The sequence below is a fragment of the Crocuta crocuta genome, unplaced genomic scaffold, assembly GCF_008692635.1.
Source record: "Crocuta crocuta isolate KB4526 unplaced genomic scaffold, BGI_CrCroc_1.0 scaffold91, whole genome shotgun sequence".
NCBI lineage: Eukaryota > Metazoa > Chordata > Mammalia > Carnivora > Hyaenidae > Crocuta > Crocuta crocuta.
Genome location: NW_027551574.1, coordinates 462,858 through 479,578, shown reverse-complemented (window position 1 = coordinate 479,578; position 16,721 = coordinate 462,858). Strand labels below are relative to the sequence as shown.

Here is a 16,721-nt window from a genome sequence, read left to right as displayed (position 1 = left end):
TCAAAAGCCAGCCTCTCACTTGAAGGAAAAAAGCTAACAATTTAACAATATGTGAGTGTATGAGTTATTTGATACCCTGGACAATATGATAGAAAGTAGTAACTTGTTTTTTAATGTACTTGTTCTAATTATGAGCAAGGCTGAGCATTTTCCAGATGTTTATAGTTCATTTATATTCCTTTGATGAATGGCTTGTTCTTACCTTCTTCACCCCATTTTTTCTTTTAGAAATTTTATTTTTTGCTTAAAGTAGGAGTTCTGTGATACATTGTATTTCCCAAGAATGGCCATAATTATATGTCCCATGCCACATGCTGTTCTTAGAGTTGGTCAGTCTTGCTGATGCTTTATGCCCTCCGAGTCAAATCATAAGATATAGCTTCTCCCTTGTTCCCAGGGAACACTTGTTCTTCGAACCCAGGTACCAATGTCCACAAAGAGAGTATGGGTCTTATTTTACCCAGCGGAGGTCCCAGATGTCAGCGAACATTAACTGCTAGACACATGAACGAGTGACCCGATAGATGATTCTCCAGGATAGTATCAGTCCCCTCCAACCTTCACATCTTCTCAAGTGAAGCCCCTAGATGATGGAGCAGAGACCATCTGTTCTTATTCTGCTCCACAGAAAATTAGATTTTTAAATCAAAATTTAAAAATTAGTTGTTTTATGCCACCTAGTTTGGAATATAATCAGAAACCTGGACAAGCTCATTAGAGATACAGAAATAGGCCCTTCATTATGCATCCGTGTTACATTTGGTTTGGTTTTTGCTTTTTGTTTTTTAAACCAGGAACAAAATTAAATTGATGAGAGCTGGTTGTTACAGGGGTGAGTGCACACTTTGTGGCACCACAAGTTGTGTCTCGGGGTAAATCATGAAAGGGTTTTATCAGATTTAGTGTGCCGGAGTTAGTCACAAGAATGGTCTTGTCAGGGATTGGGCAGAATTTATAAACCATTCACGTTGCTGAGACAGTCAGTGGTCTTAATTTTAAGTCCTTGCAGCTACCGTTGCCTCACTTCTTCACTTGTCTTTACTTGGAATGCATGGACCTCAATGAGTTGTCTTAAAAGAGTATGCGTTTCCATTGCTTTTCTTGCCTGTCATGGCTTAGGTAGTTTTTCAGTTTTCTGAGTTCTGGTGAAGTTTTGCAAATTGTGGTCTCTCCTTCATTTCACAGATATTCCCTTATAACTATCAGGGAGCTCCTCACTCCCATGCCTACCCCCACACCCATTTCATCAGACTCCTTTGCTGAAAGATGAACTTCTGGGCGGAATCAGTCTAGATCCACACTGCTCCTTGAGAGGGCCTCATTGTTTGAGTTTTCGTGGTGGTAGTTTTCATCTCTTTAATCGTCAGTGGTTTGTTTGCTTTTGACTTTTTTCTTTCTCATTTTGCTTTTGTTTTATCTGGTTATATGGAATTGCTACCCCACGCTCAAGAACATAATTTCTCAGGTTTTTATTTTTCATATTATTTATTTCATTTAAATCTTTAATGCAAGTAGAAATGTTTTTCATAAAAGGAATGGACGAGAATATCAGCTGTTTTTTAGATATAGCTCTCCTGTGTTACAAAACTAAACAAAAACCTATCTTTTTATACTGTTTTGAAATGCCACCTTTATCAGATACTACGTTGGCAGATTTGCATGGATTTATTTCATAAATCCAAATTTGTAGTCCTTTTTTTTTTTTTTTAATGTTTTATTTATTTCTAGGAGAGAAAGAGAGAGACAGCGTGAGCAGGGGAGGGTCAGAGAGAGAGGGAGTCACAGACTGAAACAGGCTCCAGGCTCTGAGCTGGCAGTCAGCACAGAGCCCGACACCGGGCTCGAACCCACGAACCTCGAGATCATGACCTAAGCGAAAGTCGGACGCTTAACCGGCTAAGCCACCCAGGTGCCCCATCCAAATTTGTAGTCCCTTGATCTTACTATTTTAATTACTGTAGTCTAACAATGTATTTTTTACATGTTAATGATGTTTGCAAAGTTATTTTACTTGAAAATTTATCGTTCTATAATTTTTAAAATAAACTGAACACTTTCATTAAAGAATTATTAAAAAATCTCAATTGAAAATGGGAGTTATGCTAATTAAAAAACACCAAAAACAGTATTGTTTGAAAGTCAAAGCTTTAAGACTTTGGCTATTTTAATGCCAAGTGTTAGATGTTTATTTTTCTTTTAGGATATCTTGTAGATTGATCTAATAATAGTCCATCTTGTTCTTTCAAACATGCATTGAAAGCAGTTGCTTCTTTGTGGTCTCAGCCTAACTGAACTAAATAAAAGACATAGTATGTAGCAAAAGCTAAGGTGTACTACCATGATTCAGGTTCAAATGAAGAAAATAAAAGAACATGTTCATTTACAGTAATGTAAAACCATTTAAAAATGGTTTAATTGTCCTGTATATAGTGATATGTTCAAAAATGAAACATTACTTCTCCTGAAAGGTAATTTATTAAACTAAGGAATTATTAAATGGTTTGAATGTCATTGTATCCTAGTCAATTTTTTTTAAGTTTTTTTTTTTTTAATGTTTTATTTATTTCTAGGAGAGAGAGAGAGAGAGACAGCGTGAACAGGGGAGGGTCAGAGAGAGAGGGAGTCACAGACTGAAACAGGCTCCAGGCTCTGAGCTGGTAGTCAGCACAGAGCCCGACGCGGGGCCCAAACCCACGAACCGCGAGATCATGACCTAAGTGAAAGTCGGACGCTTAACCGACTAAGCCACCCAGGCGCCCCAAGTTTTATTTTATTTATTTTGAGAGAGAGAAAGAGCACAAGATGGATAAGGACAGGAAGCAAGGGTGGAGGAGAGAGAATACCAAGCATGCTTCTCCTTACTGTCAGCGTGGAACCTGACACTGGGCTCAGTTTCAAGAAATATGAGATCATGTCCTGAGCTGAGCAACCCAGGAGCCCCTATCCTAGCCACTGTAATTCATTTTTACATGAACCCAAGCAAGATGAAATAATCTATGACAGACTTTAATACTGCTTTGCACAAATAAATTTGTATTTAATTTGCATTTCACATGATCGTGAATAAGTCATCTGATATTTTCTGGGATTGTCCCCTTGAAATAAAGTACTTTAAAATAAAACAGATAGAAATGGGGAAGGCTTTTGTTATAGAAACTATTCANCCCGGGCCAGCTGGAAGAAACTAATGAGTTTCTTTCTTAACCCATTATAGTGAAATGACTTTATGTCCTTGTGTGAGTTACGTGGAGTTACATTTACTTCTAATGCTAACAGTGGGTCCTTGTTGAATAGTGATTCTCACCTGAGTGTTATTTTATTCCCCTACCCTCGGGGGACTTAGAGCATTGTCTAAAGGTATATTTTATTGTCACTAGGCTGAGAAGAACTACTGTAATTCAGTGGGTAGGAGACAAGGATGCTACTACACATGCTACAGTACTCAGAACTAAGAAATAATTCATTCTGTTCCACTGAACATTGGAGTAGTTGGAGGAGTGTCACTTCAGAAACATGTATGTAGTTGCCTACTGTATACCACATAGCAGCCAGGTTGTATAGGGCTTGATTTGCCAGGTAAGTATGGTAGGAACTATAATCCCTTTCATCTCCCAAGGAAGTCCATGTCCTAATCCCTGGGTCCTATGAATATGTTACGTTCCCTGTGGATATGTTTGGTTACGTTGCAAAGTAGAATTAAGGTTGCTCATCAGGTGATTATAAAGGATATTATCTAGGTGAGCCAGATGTAATTATAAGAGTCCTTAGAAGTGGAAGAGAGAGGCAGAAGAAAGAGTTAAAATGATGTAGTGTCAGAAGGACTCAACCTACTGTTGCTTTGAAGACAGCCTCTAGAAGCTGGAAACGGCAAAATAACAGTTTCTCCCCTAGAGCCTTTGGGAAGAAAAGCAGCCCTGCCAACACACCTTGATTTTAGCCTAGTGATATTGTTCTGGACTCCTAATCTATAGAACTGCAAACTAATAAATTTGTGGTAGTTAGGGCAGCAATAGAAAGCTAGGAATTTGGATTTCATTTGGTAGGAATAGGAAGCCATCAGGAAATTGTAATCAAAGCAAAACTGCAGTAAGATATCACCTGTGAGAGTGGCTACACTGGAAACATGAGAAATCACAAGTGTTGGTGAGCCTGCATAGCCATGCTGATACAGTGGGAAAGAGGCAGGCTTTCAGTGTTGCTGGGCTTGCTGCTATTTAAGAGAATTTTATAGCATTTTCCATTTCCAGGATCTTAGCCCCCTTCCCCATTCACTTCACATCAGATTAACTGCTTCTACTCAGTGAATACTGATGCCTTTGATAGGTCCACATGTCCAGCTAGCCTTCATTAAACCTGAGTAGTTCTCTTTCTTGTCTGTCCTTGGCCCCTCTTTTCCTTTCCATACATTCTTCTCTTATCTCCCCCCTTTGTCACACACATACACACAGTAACTGCCTCATTCTAAAAAGCATTTGATGCAGCAGCTTTTTACCATTTAGTGTAAAAAATTATGTTACACCACTAATTTTCATCTTACCTTAAGCTCCCCTTTTCATTGCATTTAACTTTACAAGGACCATGATTTATTTTATCCTTGAATCTCTGCACTTAGAATGGTACAAAATGAGTTGTCAATAACTTTGTTGAATTAGGTGTTAGCAGTAGCAAATTCCTTAAATCCATAAGTCAGAAGTTAACATGAGCTATCTACTGGAGATTTGGGTGATCTTCATTCATTGTTTTTGAGAGACAGAGGCAGAGCACAAGTAGGGTAGCGGCAGAAAGAGAATGAGACAGAATCTGAATCCAGAGCAGGCTCCAGTCTCTGAGCTGTCAGCACAGAGCCCGACCTGGGGCTCGAACTCAGAAACCACAAGATCATGACCTGAGCCAAAGTCAGATGCTTAACTGACTGAACCACTCATGTGCCCCAAGGGTTTTTATTTTTAAGTGTCATATATTTTATTGAGTCTGTTACTTATATTTATTTTAATATGAAGATACTGATTAGAGATTTTTTGTTGGGTTTAATTTAAATCTTAGTCCTCAAAACTGGTTTTTCCAAAATTTTCTTTAGCACTCTTTCTCACTTTTAAATATCTATCAGATTCTCATGAGCTTTAAAAATTTTCGTGCCTGAAACCAGTTACATCCGAATCTCTAGAAGTGACACTTAGACATCAACTTTTTTTTTTTTACAAATAGTTTATTGTCAAATTAGTTTCCACATAACACCCAGTGCTCATCCCCACAAGTGTCCTCCTCCATGCCCATCCCCCCCCCCACATCCATCAGTCCTCAGTTTTTGTCAGCATTCAAGAGTCTCTCATGGTTTGCCTCTCTCCCTTTCCCCCACCATTTCCCCCCTTCTTCTCCCCCTTGTTCCTCAGTTAAGTTCCTCCTAATCCTCCTATACGTGCAAACATATGATATTTGTCCTTCTCTACCTGACTTATTTCGCTCAGCATAACACCCTCAAGGTCCATCCATGTTGCTACACATGGCCAGATTTCATTGTTTCTCATTGCCATGTAGTAGTAGTCCATGGTGTAGATAAACCACATCTTCTTGACCCATTCATCCGTGGATGGACACTTAGGCTCTTTCCATGTTTTAGCTATTGTGGAGAGTGCTGCTGTGAACATTGGGGTCCATGGGCCCCTATGCATCAGCGCTTCTGTATACCTTGGGTAAATTCCTAGCAGTGCTATTGCTGGGTCATAGGGGAGTTCTACTGTTAGTTTCCTGAGGAACCTCCACACTGTTTTCCAGATGGGCTGCACCAGTTTACATTCCCACCAACAGTGTAGGAGGGTGCCCGTTTCTCCACATCCTCGCCAGCATCTAGAGTTCTCTGATTTGCTCATTTTAGCCACTCTGACTGGCGTGAGGTGGTATCTCAGTGTGGTTTTGATTTGTATTTCCCTGATGAGGAGGGATGCTGAGCATCGTTTCATGTGTCTGTTGGCCATCTGGATGTCCTCTCTGGAGAAGTGTCTGTTCATATCTTCTGCCCATTTCTTCACTGGGTTGTTTGTTTTTTGGGTGTGAAGTTTGGTGAGTTCCTTATAGATTCTGGATATTAACCCTTTATCTGATAGACATCAGCATTTTTTAATGTTCTTCAAATGGTTGCCAGTATGCTGCTAAGGGTGAAAAATGCTCTGTAAACATTTGATTACATTGCCGTGGGTTTCCTTTCTTCCTTAGGATTTCTTATTTTGAGTTTTAAATGAAATATTGTATGTAAAGTGGCACCTGGGTGGCTCAGTCAGTTAAAGATCCAACTCTTGATTTTGGCCTAGGTCATGATCTCAGGGTTCATGGGGTCGAGCCCTGCACTGGGGGATGAAAGGGCAGAGCCTGCTTCAGATTCTCTCTCTCCCTTTCTCTCTGCATTGCCACCCCCCCCCCCACTTGCACACTTTCTCTTTCTCTCAAAATAAATAAACTAACAAAAAAATGTATGTAAAAGGTATAGCCTGTGCCTAGTGCATGCCCTGTTTGTGGTTGGAGTTTAGTAAATGTAGATATAATATTTTGACTGCTATGTAATCACTCTGATGAAGAACATTCCATACTGCAACAAATGTGAAGAAATAAGCAGATGTTCTGTTGCTCAGATCTGGGCTTGGCATATTTACTTTGGCTCAGTGATTAAATTGTGAGTTTTGGTCATGTTTACTTTGTAAAAATTTGAAGCACCTTGAAAGGCATAACCAGAATAATACTGAAACTAGAGTAAAAATACCCAAGTAGTAATGGTCTTGGACTGATGGAGAGAAAAATAATTTTATCAGAAAACTAATTGCTAAACTAAGCTAATTGCTAAATTGTAATTGCATTTTTGTCCCTGAGACATGTATGCACTGTCCCTTTGATCGCATGAAATCTGGGTCCCAGTCGTTCTAGACATAGCAATGTAAAATAGCTCCTTTATTTACAGGTTCATCAGATAGAAATGGTAGTCTAAATTCCTCACTGGACAGCTACAGCAGTGATGATAAGTTCTCACTCACTGCCTTGGAATTTGGATTCCACACTGGATTTAACTGGTGACTTTATTTGCATTGTTGAGTCTTATTGATGAGGTGGGCTCTGGTTGGCATCTACAGAATTCATACTCTTTGTTAAGCAACTGTTAGGAGAGTTTATATCCAACGGATTTTAGAAAATTAGTTGGAGATACATTTCAAAAACTGACAATTCCCTATAATGAAACAGAGTTCCAAAAAAAGGTATTTCAAACCAAAGATATTTTAATTAAACTAAAAACATTTGAAGACCACATGGTTAAATATATTGTTGTAGACAGCTTCCTATTAGATTTTTGGCCTGTTGCATTGCTACTGTGGTTATACATAATCTACCAAGTTTCATGGAAAGTATATCACTATTCTTATAAAAATCTTCTGTATTTTTCTAGGGTAGGAAACTTTTTCTCTCTAGCAAAATTCCAACTGAAATAACTTAACAGTAAATAATTTCCAAAAAATTATCATGGGTCTATGGAGGCTTTTAAAGTGAACAATGAATGAAAAAAAATAAAAATAAAAAAATAAAGTGAACAATGATATGAAATGCCACATAACCTAAGAAAAATAAAGGATTCGGCTGTCGAATTCCTGCTGGGTGAAATTGGTGATTAATGCAGTGAAATATTTTTTAGTTTTAAGGAATCAAAGTCTCAAAGAACAAGAAACATACATCCTGGTAAGTGGCACCACAGGAGCTAAAATCTTGTACCAACTTTAAAAGACTCACCACCTTATGGTCTGAAGCAAATGTCAGAAAGCTATAATTACGAACAGAGGGACCTGATACACAGTTCAACCAGAAGAACCTTCTGTCTTAAAGTAATAATTTCAAAGTCAAGGAATACCGAACTACTTGCTTATTAAAATCCAATGTATGGACTTTTGAAGTGAGTCAGACTATTAGCACTTAATTTATTTGGCATTGCCCTGGAGTCAAGAATTCTGGGTAATTATCTTCTAATATCACAAACCTATTATAAGGTTTCTAATTTTATCTTAACGATTTTAGTGGAAATATTTAAATATTATGTACCTCCTTGAAGGGTAAGAGAGTGGTTAGGCATATGGTTGTAATGGAAAGAAAACAAAACCAGGAATTTGGAAGTCTGTATTCCAGTTCTGTTGTCACTAACTTGAGAAAAATCAGCCTTGAATGTCACTCACAGCCTAGGGACATCATTTTTTTCTGATTTCACAAATGAACTTGCCAGCCTTGCTACTTCGATGCTCTGTAATCGAACACTTGTGTGAGTTAATTGAGACGCACCAGATGGCTACAGAGGGGTGTACTTTTGTAATTTCTTAGTACCTCTTCAAATAACTTATAAAACTTGTTTGTTGTAGTCTCTTATCACATCCCCTTTTGTTGCCCGTGCTTTTAGTGTTATAGCTATGAAATCCTTGCCAGCCCAGTGGCATGAAGCTTTTCCCGAAACTATGTTTTCTTCTAGGAGTCTGGGGTCTTGTGTTTAAGTCTCACTCATTTGAGTTGGGTTTTTGTGTGGTGAAAGAGAAGGATTTCATTCTTTTTGATTTGGATGTCTAGTTTTCTCAACACTGTTTGTTGAAGAGACTGTCCTTTTTGGATTGTTTACTTTTTGGGTGCCTTTGTTGAAGATCAAAGGTAGAAGTAAAACTCTTTTTGCCGATAATATGCTCTTATATATAGAAAACACTAAAGACTTAAGTAAAAAATTCACTGGAGCTAATAAATTAAAGTTGCAGGATACAAAGTCAATATGCACACTTAGTTATATTTTCTGTACTAAATGAACTATCTGAAAAAGTTAAGAAAACACATCCCACTTACAACAGCATCAGAAGGAATACAATAGTTGAGCATAAATTTAGCTAAGGAAGTAGGAGACTTCTTTCAAGTACATTGAAAACTACGAACCATTGATGAAAGACATTAAAGACACAAACAAGTAGATACACATACTCATGGATTGGAACACTTGATATTAAGATTTCCATACTACCCAAGGCAATCTTCAGATTCTTTGCACTCCCTGTCAAAATTCCAGTAGCATTTCTTACAGAAATAGAAAACACAATTCTGAATTTCATAAGAACCATGGAAGACTTTGAGTGGCCAAAAGAGTCTTGAAAAAGAATAAAGATGGAGGCATCACACTTTCTGATTTCAAAATCTTTCACAAAGCCACAGTAAATAAAACAGTATAGTACAGGCATAAAGACAGACACCCTTTTTATTTTGGAATAGTTTTAGATTTACAGAAAAGTAGCAGAGGTAGTACAGACCTTTCCCTCTCATGTGCCCCTCACCCCTCTTCCGTAACGTCAACATCTTACATCAGGGTGCATTTGTCATAGTTAAGAAACTAACATTGGCGTATTATTGTTAACTAAACTGCAGGCTTTATTTAGATAGCACCAGTTTTCCACTAATGCTCTTAGTTGGAAGATGTGATCCAGAGTCCCACATACTGCATTTCGTCTGGGTCTGGTTTTAATTGTTTTGTGTCTCTTCCCGTTACTCTCATTATTTCTGTATTATCAGCTGAACCTCAGTATTGTTGGCTTTGTTTTTTCTCTAGAAGGTTTTTATCTCCTCCTATTTGTACATCTGAGCAAAGATCATCACACTTATTAGAAATATGTTCAAAAGAAGAATAAACAGTTTCTGAATTTGTAAGATTTTTCAGTGATTAATTTGTTTGAATTTGGGAATGTTACCTTTGGGAAATTAATTCCATGCCTCCCAATATATTCTTAGTGTCTGAGGTTGCGAGGTACTAAGTTCACTCTGGTTTGTGATGTGTTGCTGTCTATGCCCCCGCAGTGATAAGATCTCACCAAACTGGAACATCACAACCAAAATACTGGTATTGATGAGTTAAGATATGGAACATTTCCATCACTGCAATGACCCCTCCTGTTGCCCTTTTATGATTAAACCCACTTACCTTCTGCCTCTGATACGTCCTTTGGTTATGAATTATGTCTTTTTTAATTGAAACCTAGGTTTTTTTGGTAGTATTAGACTATGAATCTGATTAAAAATTCTGTTTTAGCCACCTTCTTTTGACCGTGCTCTGGCTGAAGTTGGTGTGCCACTTTGTTACTGTCAGGAGGGTGCGGAAAGCCAAGTTCCCCACTCAGCCCCTCTTCCCAGGAGAGGAACGGAGATTTCAGGCTCCGCAAGTGTTGCCACACACACTACACAGGATAGATGGTTCGAATCCTTTTAACAGCCTGCCATGAGTAGGGCTGGGGACATAGTTTAGTCTTGGTGTTGAGCTGAATGAAATAAATTAGCTATCGTCTAAAGTTTTCTGTCTTGCTTTGTGGTCCTTTGGATAGAGAGCAGGCTCATTGTTGGAGCCCTTTTTTGGTATTCGTTTGTTAGTATGTCCTGGTTGCTGGCTTCTTCAGCCTCAAATTACGGGTATATGAGGCAAGAAGAAAGCCAGGGACTCAATACTGTGTCATTCCATTCCTTCAATTCTGGGTCTAGGTGCGCACACGCGCGCGCGCACACACACACACACACACAATGTCCATAGGTTTTAGTTGTACTTAGCTGAAAGAATTAGAAGAATATTTTAGTCTATTATTTTGGAATTAAAAGTGTACTCCACCTCTACTTTTGCAGTGTAGTTCTTCCAACAGCAGAGTTATCTTCCTAATTATAAGTTGCTTATTACAGTATGAAACTAATTATTTTCTTAGGAGCATACCACCTGATGAATATGTAAGCTTTCTGTATTTTTTCATATTAAATCGTATAATTGAGTTTATTATATAATGTGGGCATTATTTATATAATATATATATTTATATACTGTATAAAAGCATCAGTTTTGAAAATGCTGTTAGTGACTGGAGTGTCTTAATTCTGTGATGGCACTGTAACATTCAAAGAAATCATATCTGGTTTGGAGTAGATACGCAGCAGTGATTTTTCTCTAGAGAATCATTTGGTTAATCTATTTCATATACTTCTTTAAAAGAAAGTGTTAATAGCTAAGAGCTTAATTAATATCTTTCACAAGCCAAAACAGATATTTATTTGCTAATGTGATATTTTTAAGTAAAGAAAATAGTTGTTGTGGTGGTTAAGATGTTTTTAAGATGTGCATTTGGAGAATTTGTGTGTGTTTTTTTTCCTTCCTTCTCCCTTCCACAACTTTTTTTCCGAAAAAGACTAAGGCTTTTCATCTTTGCATGACTGGTAATATACTTTAAAAAATATTATACCGATAGAATGTTGTGCCATGCCTGGTGGGATGTAGTATGGCGGTAGTTTTCCTTTTTATTAATCAGTTGAAAATTAAACGGTGGAGATTTGATAAAGTTAACTGTTTGCAGTTTTTTATAGCAGTTTGAAACCACATTTAAACTACTCTCCTAAGCTCATTTCAGTAGTTGGAGTGACTTGTTTGAACATTAATTTCCAGCTCAGCTCAGTTTCCCTCATATTGTAGCAGATGGTTTTAGTTACAGATAATTTATGATATTTCAACAAAGTACACATCCTCTTGAGCAAAAAATCTATCTCATAGTAATGAAAGTAATATCAAACATTACTACATTTTGCTTAAGAGAATATTTACTTTTAAATGTTCATCTTCAATTTCTGTACATTTTGTACAGTGATATCCTCAGGCTTATGAAGACAGGGGTGTGTGTTTAGAGTTCTTTTCTCCTGTCCACCTTCAATGAATACTGAATGTATCCTTGCTTTGGATTTATCATGTAACTCTTGGATGGTCACCTAAAGGGTCTGATTTCAAATGTATGCCATGTATGTCTCTGCCTCTCAGTTATATTTTCCACTTGGGGTCATTATTTTAAAATTTGTTTTAATTGTTCAAACAGCAGATGTGATTCAGCTCTTGTATCTACCTAAAATTGAATATCCATAAGGAAGGACAAGAGTTCTTTGCAGCCATATTGGGCACACAGACTCATGCACTTTACTGAAGCCTTGCAGATGTTCACCTTGATTGATGAGAGAAATATACAGTTTAAAGTAGAGTGTATTATTTTTCACTTCTTGAATTATAAAGCATTTAAATAATGATAATTAATACCAGTGGTAAAGATATTGTCACAACCTAAAAACTCTCATACCTTTTAAATCTGTACTAACTATAGGAAAAACAACTTGATAATGTGTATCAGGAGTCATAAAATTGTCTTTGTCCTTTAGTAATTCTTCTAAAATAGAAATAAGTATAAGGAAGCAGTCTGAAATGTAGAGGAACGGTGCTTGTGGTAGATTATTCAGCAAAATTAGTTAAAATTGTATTTTAACTATACCATGATATTTCAACATCCCTGTAACCAAAAAGATGATGACATACATAGATTTAGAGTTCTTAAAATGTGTTAGAGTAGAATTTTCATGTGATATATAAAGGCAAAGAGCAGCACTAATTGTATATTGTGTACTTGTGGGTCACGTGCACAGAAAAGACAAAGGAGGCCACAGTGTTTTCTCTTGTGATTGTTATTGTTAGGAAGTAGAATGATGGGTTGTTGTTTTTTTATGATGGGTTATTTTTAATTCTATTTCTTCTGTTTTCCAATTATCCCAGTGGGAAAGGAGGGGTATGTGTTTGTTTTGTTTTTTTAAATCTGCTTTTCTTTATTATTTCTCTCTCTTTCTCTCTGTAACCAGAAGCATGTATGTAAGTAGCAGAGCCGTCCAGGATAGCACACTTTCCTCTGTCAACTTTCAGGGCCCCCCTAAAGCACCTTGTCTTCCTCAGGGGAGCCCTGGACAGTTGTGTTTCAGTGCTCTTTGGCATGTTCTGTCTAGAATATTTTGTACCAGGCTTTGAGTCTTTGCCTGGATGAAGCCTGAGCTTTTGAGGAGTTGGGCTAATCAGGCAATTTAGGCTCAGAGGTCCTAGGGAATTGAAAATAGACAAATGGGGAGAACTTTTCTTTAGCAAACTTTTGCACAGGGTCACTATTTCAGGATCTCTTGTTAAGAAGGGAGTCAGAAGGAAGTCAGAAGCTTCCCTGCAGTTGTGTGGCTGCAGAAGAGGTGACGGAGACTTGTAGTCACGTGTAAGGGGGACTTGTTTTTGCTTCGTTGACAGTGTGGCCCCTCTCTGTTCCACAGCTGGCTCTGAAGGACCCTGTGCACACAGTGTCACTGCAGCAGTTCATCTACGAGAAGCTGAAGGCACAGCAGGAGCTCCTGGGAGAGCAAGGCTTCCAGTCCCTCATGGAGACTGTGGACACAGAGATCGTCACCCAGCTGCAGGAGTTTTTACAGGGCTTCTGAGAGCACCTGGCATGCGGCTGCCTCCCCTTTCCGAGACAAGGCACAGAGCCCAGCTTGCCATCCGTGTGTGACAGCCTGCTGAGACGATTAAGAACTCCCTCGTGTATACCTGTAAAGAAGTGAAGACCATACATTTTTATTACAAAAATGAGTGAATAAATGTAAATCCCGCCCAACTAAAATTACAAACCTATTCCTGAAAAGAATTTAATTTTATATTTAAGAGGGGCCCCGTGTTTACTAGATATAGATTTGATGACACTAGCTGCTTAGTTTTCTGTTAAGAGAAGACACCGTTTGATTACCTTTTAATCATGTGCTCTTAACACTTGAGAAGATGAAGGTTAATGTCTGCGATGTTTTTCTGCAACCAAAATTAGTATTAATTTGGCTGCTTTATCCCTTTTTTAAGCTAATGAAACTGCAAGTTTGACAAATGGCAAAGCTGTTCAGATGATGCAATTAAAGAAGGGTGTGCACCAGACAAATATATAAATAGTGCAAATATATATCACTGAGGTTATCTTGCAAGGGAGTTGCTTTCATCTGACATAGAAAAATGTGTTTTATCAAATGTTTTATTTTCATTTTAGTAATTGGACGCAACAATTAGTGAAGGGATTTTTTCCTCGTTTTATTTTCAGTAATTACCTCTAGTCTTTAAATGCATATGGTAAGGCCCGTGGAAGGGAGCCTTTGGTACTGTGCTGTCGGTTGGGAGACCTCCAGTCCCTCCGTTACTTCCGGAGGCCAGAAGCCCGGTGAACACCAACAACAGCTGGTCTGTCCCCGCACAGCCTCCTGTGCTGTGCCGCCCGCTGCCCCATCACAGGGTCCTCACCCACCACAGGGCCACGTAGGGCCACACTGTGACAGCACGCCTGTCACAATCCCCTGGGGCACCAGCACTGTTAGGACAAGTCTTCCTTCCCTGTTCCTCCAACACGCAGTACCAAAAAAGGGGAAAAAGGAGAAAATAAAGCCTTACTCTGTTTCACATGCCATTTATTTTAAGAAACCTTTAAAGCATTTTTAAGGAAATACTCAGAAGCAAGGTTGGGAAATGTCTGATCTTTCTATAGAAAGTTGGGTACAGTCTATGTAACTGCAGGAACCCCACCGCCCCTTTGTAAGCTGTGGAACTCAAAATGTGTGGAACTACTTGGTGTTTTCAGCAAGAGAAAGAAAATATGGTCCAAATTAAATTTTCCAAAGATACCTACCTTTGGTTTGTCTATTTTTCCTGCTCCTCGAAAAATGAGTTTGTAAAAATTGCCCCATGGATTTCAAAGGGATGTTTTCTTTCATACCTGGTGTTGGCTCTGTCCTGGTAGGTGCTGGTGCTGTGTGTGGTAAATCCTAGCTACTGTTTTATTTCTCTTTTCATTTAAAGACTAAAAGACTACATTAAAGAAAATGTAATTCTGTTTTTCATTTTTTTTAATGCTTTTTTTTAATTTTTGAAAGAGAGACAGAGCATGAGCGGCAAGGGACAGAGAGAGAGGGAGACACAGAATCTGAAGCAGGCTCCAGGCTCTGAGCTGTCAGTACAGAGCCCGACACGGGGCTCAAACCCACGGACCACGAGATCATGACCTGAGCCAAAGTCGGACACTCCACCGACTGAGCCACCCAGGTGCCCCTAATGTGGTAATTCTTAATCATTATTATTCAGTTCTCAAGACTGATCTAAGAAGAATAACTTCTTTCTGTTGACTTAATTCTTTTCGTTTAAGCCATTTTCCCCAACGTTACCGGAAATTCTCAAATGTTCTCCAGCTCTTCACTTATAGTAAAGTAACTCCTCTTTCCACTTCCTGACAGATTTCATTATAGCAAATATTACTAAAATAGCTACCTTGCAGAAACAGTAAGAAAAAAAAAAAACTTCTCAGGGAAAGAGTTTAGCTCATGTCTTTAAAACTAAAATGTTTGAAATAGGCTTTAAGTAGGAAGAGTAAAGTAACATTACTTAAGGAATATTAAGTAGAAAATGTTTAAAATAGGTCAGAAAAAAATCATGTACTTGAAAATTTTAAATGTTCAATTAGACATAAAATACAAGTATTAATTTACAGAATTCTATTCATTAATCCAGCCTTCCAGCAAACATGGACAAAATGAGTCAACTGAGCCAGGCCTCTGGTTGAACTATGGCTCCTGATACCAGGTAATGATCATTTCTAGTCCATAAACATCACTTCTTTTCTATTTTCTGTTCCAGACGTTTCTCCTGTTCCTCTAACAAAGGTCCATGTGGCCAACAATAACATTTTCAAGTTTTTATTATAAGTGGTCCCTTGTCCATCTGTCTCCTACCATTTTAGAGAAACCACATCATTACATATTAAACACTCACATTTAATTATTTCCCTTTTTAAAAAGATTCACTGGAAAAAATAAAAGCTTCACCATAGATCCTTATTTACCTATTCCTTTATTCAACTAGTGTTTATTGAGTTCCTGTTTGTGCCATGGTGCTACATTAAATTCTGGGGTTAGAACAGGGTGTTTACCTTAAGAAATTTTATAAATCAGTGGGAACACAAACTTGCCAACATGATATTATAAAAATAGTGCATATCATGGGAACATATGTCCTGGAGCCGCAGCAGTGCAGCTGGCACTATAGGATTTGATAGATATTTAAAAGCTACTCTTAAACAGCGTAGTTTGGTGAGGTTATGTAGAAGTCAGTGGCACTAGGCTCAACTCGGCACCCTCTGATGTCAGACTCAGAGCCACTTGAAATGACTCTGACATGCTATCCCTAAAATTTTGGCAGTGTTGGAGCCCATTAGCATCACAACTGATCCCTTATTCCATGGATTAAAATGTAAGGCTCACCTGTTGAGGGTAGTGGTTTTTTGTTCTACAAACTTCATAAATCCCACACAAAGAGAAATTTGTAAGTTGTTGGAGAACTGATAAAAGGAAGACAAGAGGTATCTGTCATGAAAACCAAAAATACTCCCTTCCTTCAACTTTAGGAAAAACATTTAGTGTAACGACCAGTACTATACTCTTTATCTGGATTCACCAAATTGTTTTATTCTCTCCATACACATGCACACACATATGTATAGTATTTATATACTTTTGCTGAATCATATGAAAGTAAGTCAGAGACACTTCACCCCCACATACTCTGGCGTACCTCTAAGAAGGGCATTTCTCTACATACCCACCAATCCATTAGAAGGGTCATGCAATAATATCTAATAAACAGTACATACTCCAGTTCTCCCCAATGCCCCAAAGATGCCTTTTATGTTTGCCCATTCATTTTGTGATCCAGGATCCATTGAATGTTTGTTCATTGCATTTGCTGTTCGATTTTTAAATCTAGAATAGTCCTTTTATCATATCATTGGCTTTTTTGAATCCCAAACAGTTGTCTAGTAGAATGTCCATTCTGG

At 38.1% G+C, this 16,721-nt stretch overlaps 1 protein-coding gene across 1 annotated transcript in view; it reads left to right on the top strand.

The window, feature by feature from the left end:
* The window catches only part of IPO11 (importin 11), a 193,482-nt gene extending 178,962 nt beyond the window's left edge, over positions 1 to 14,520 (top strand). Inside the window, exon 30 of the mRNA XM_077751422.1 lies at positions 13,138 to 14,520. Coding sequence (XP_077607548.1) covers positions 13,138 to 13,302 — 165 coding nt within the window. The 3' untranslated portion in view covers positions 13,303 to 14,520. The remainder of the gene's footprint in view (positions 1 to 13,137) is intronic.
* Positions 14,521 to 16,721: the final 2,201 nt, after the last annotated feature.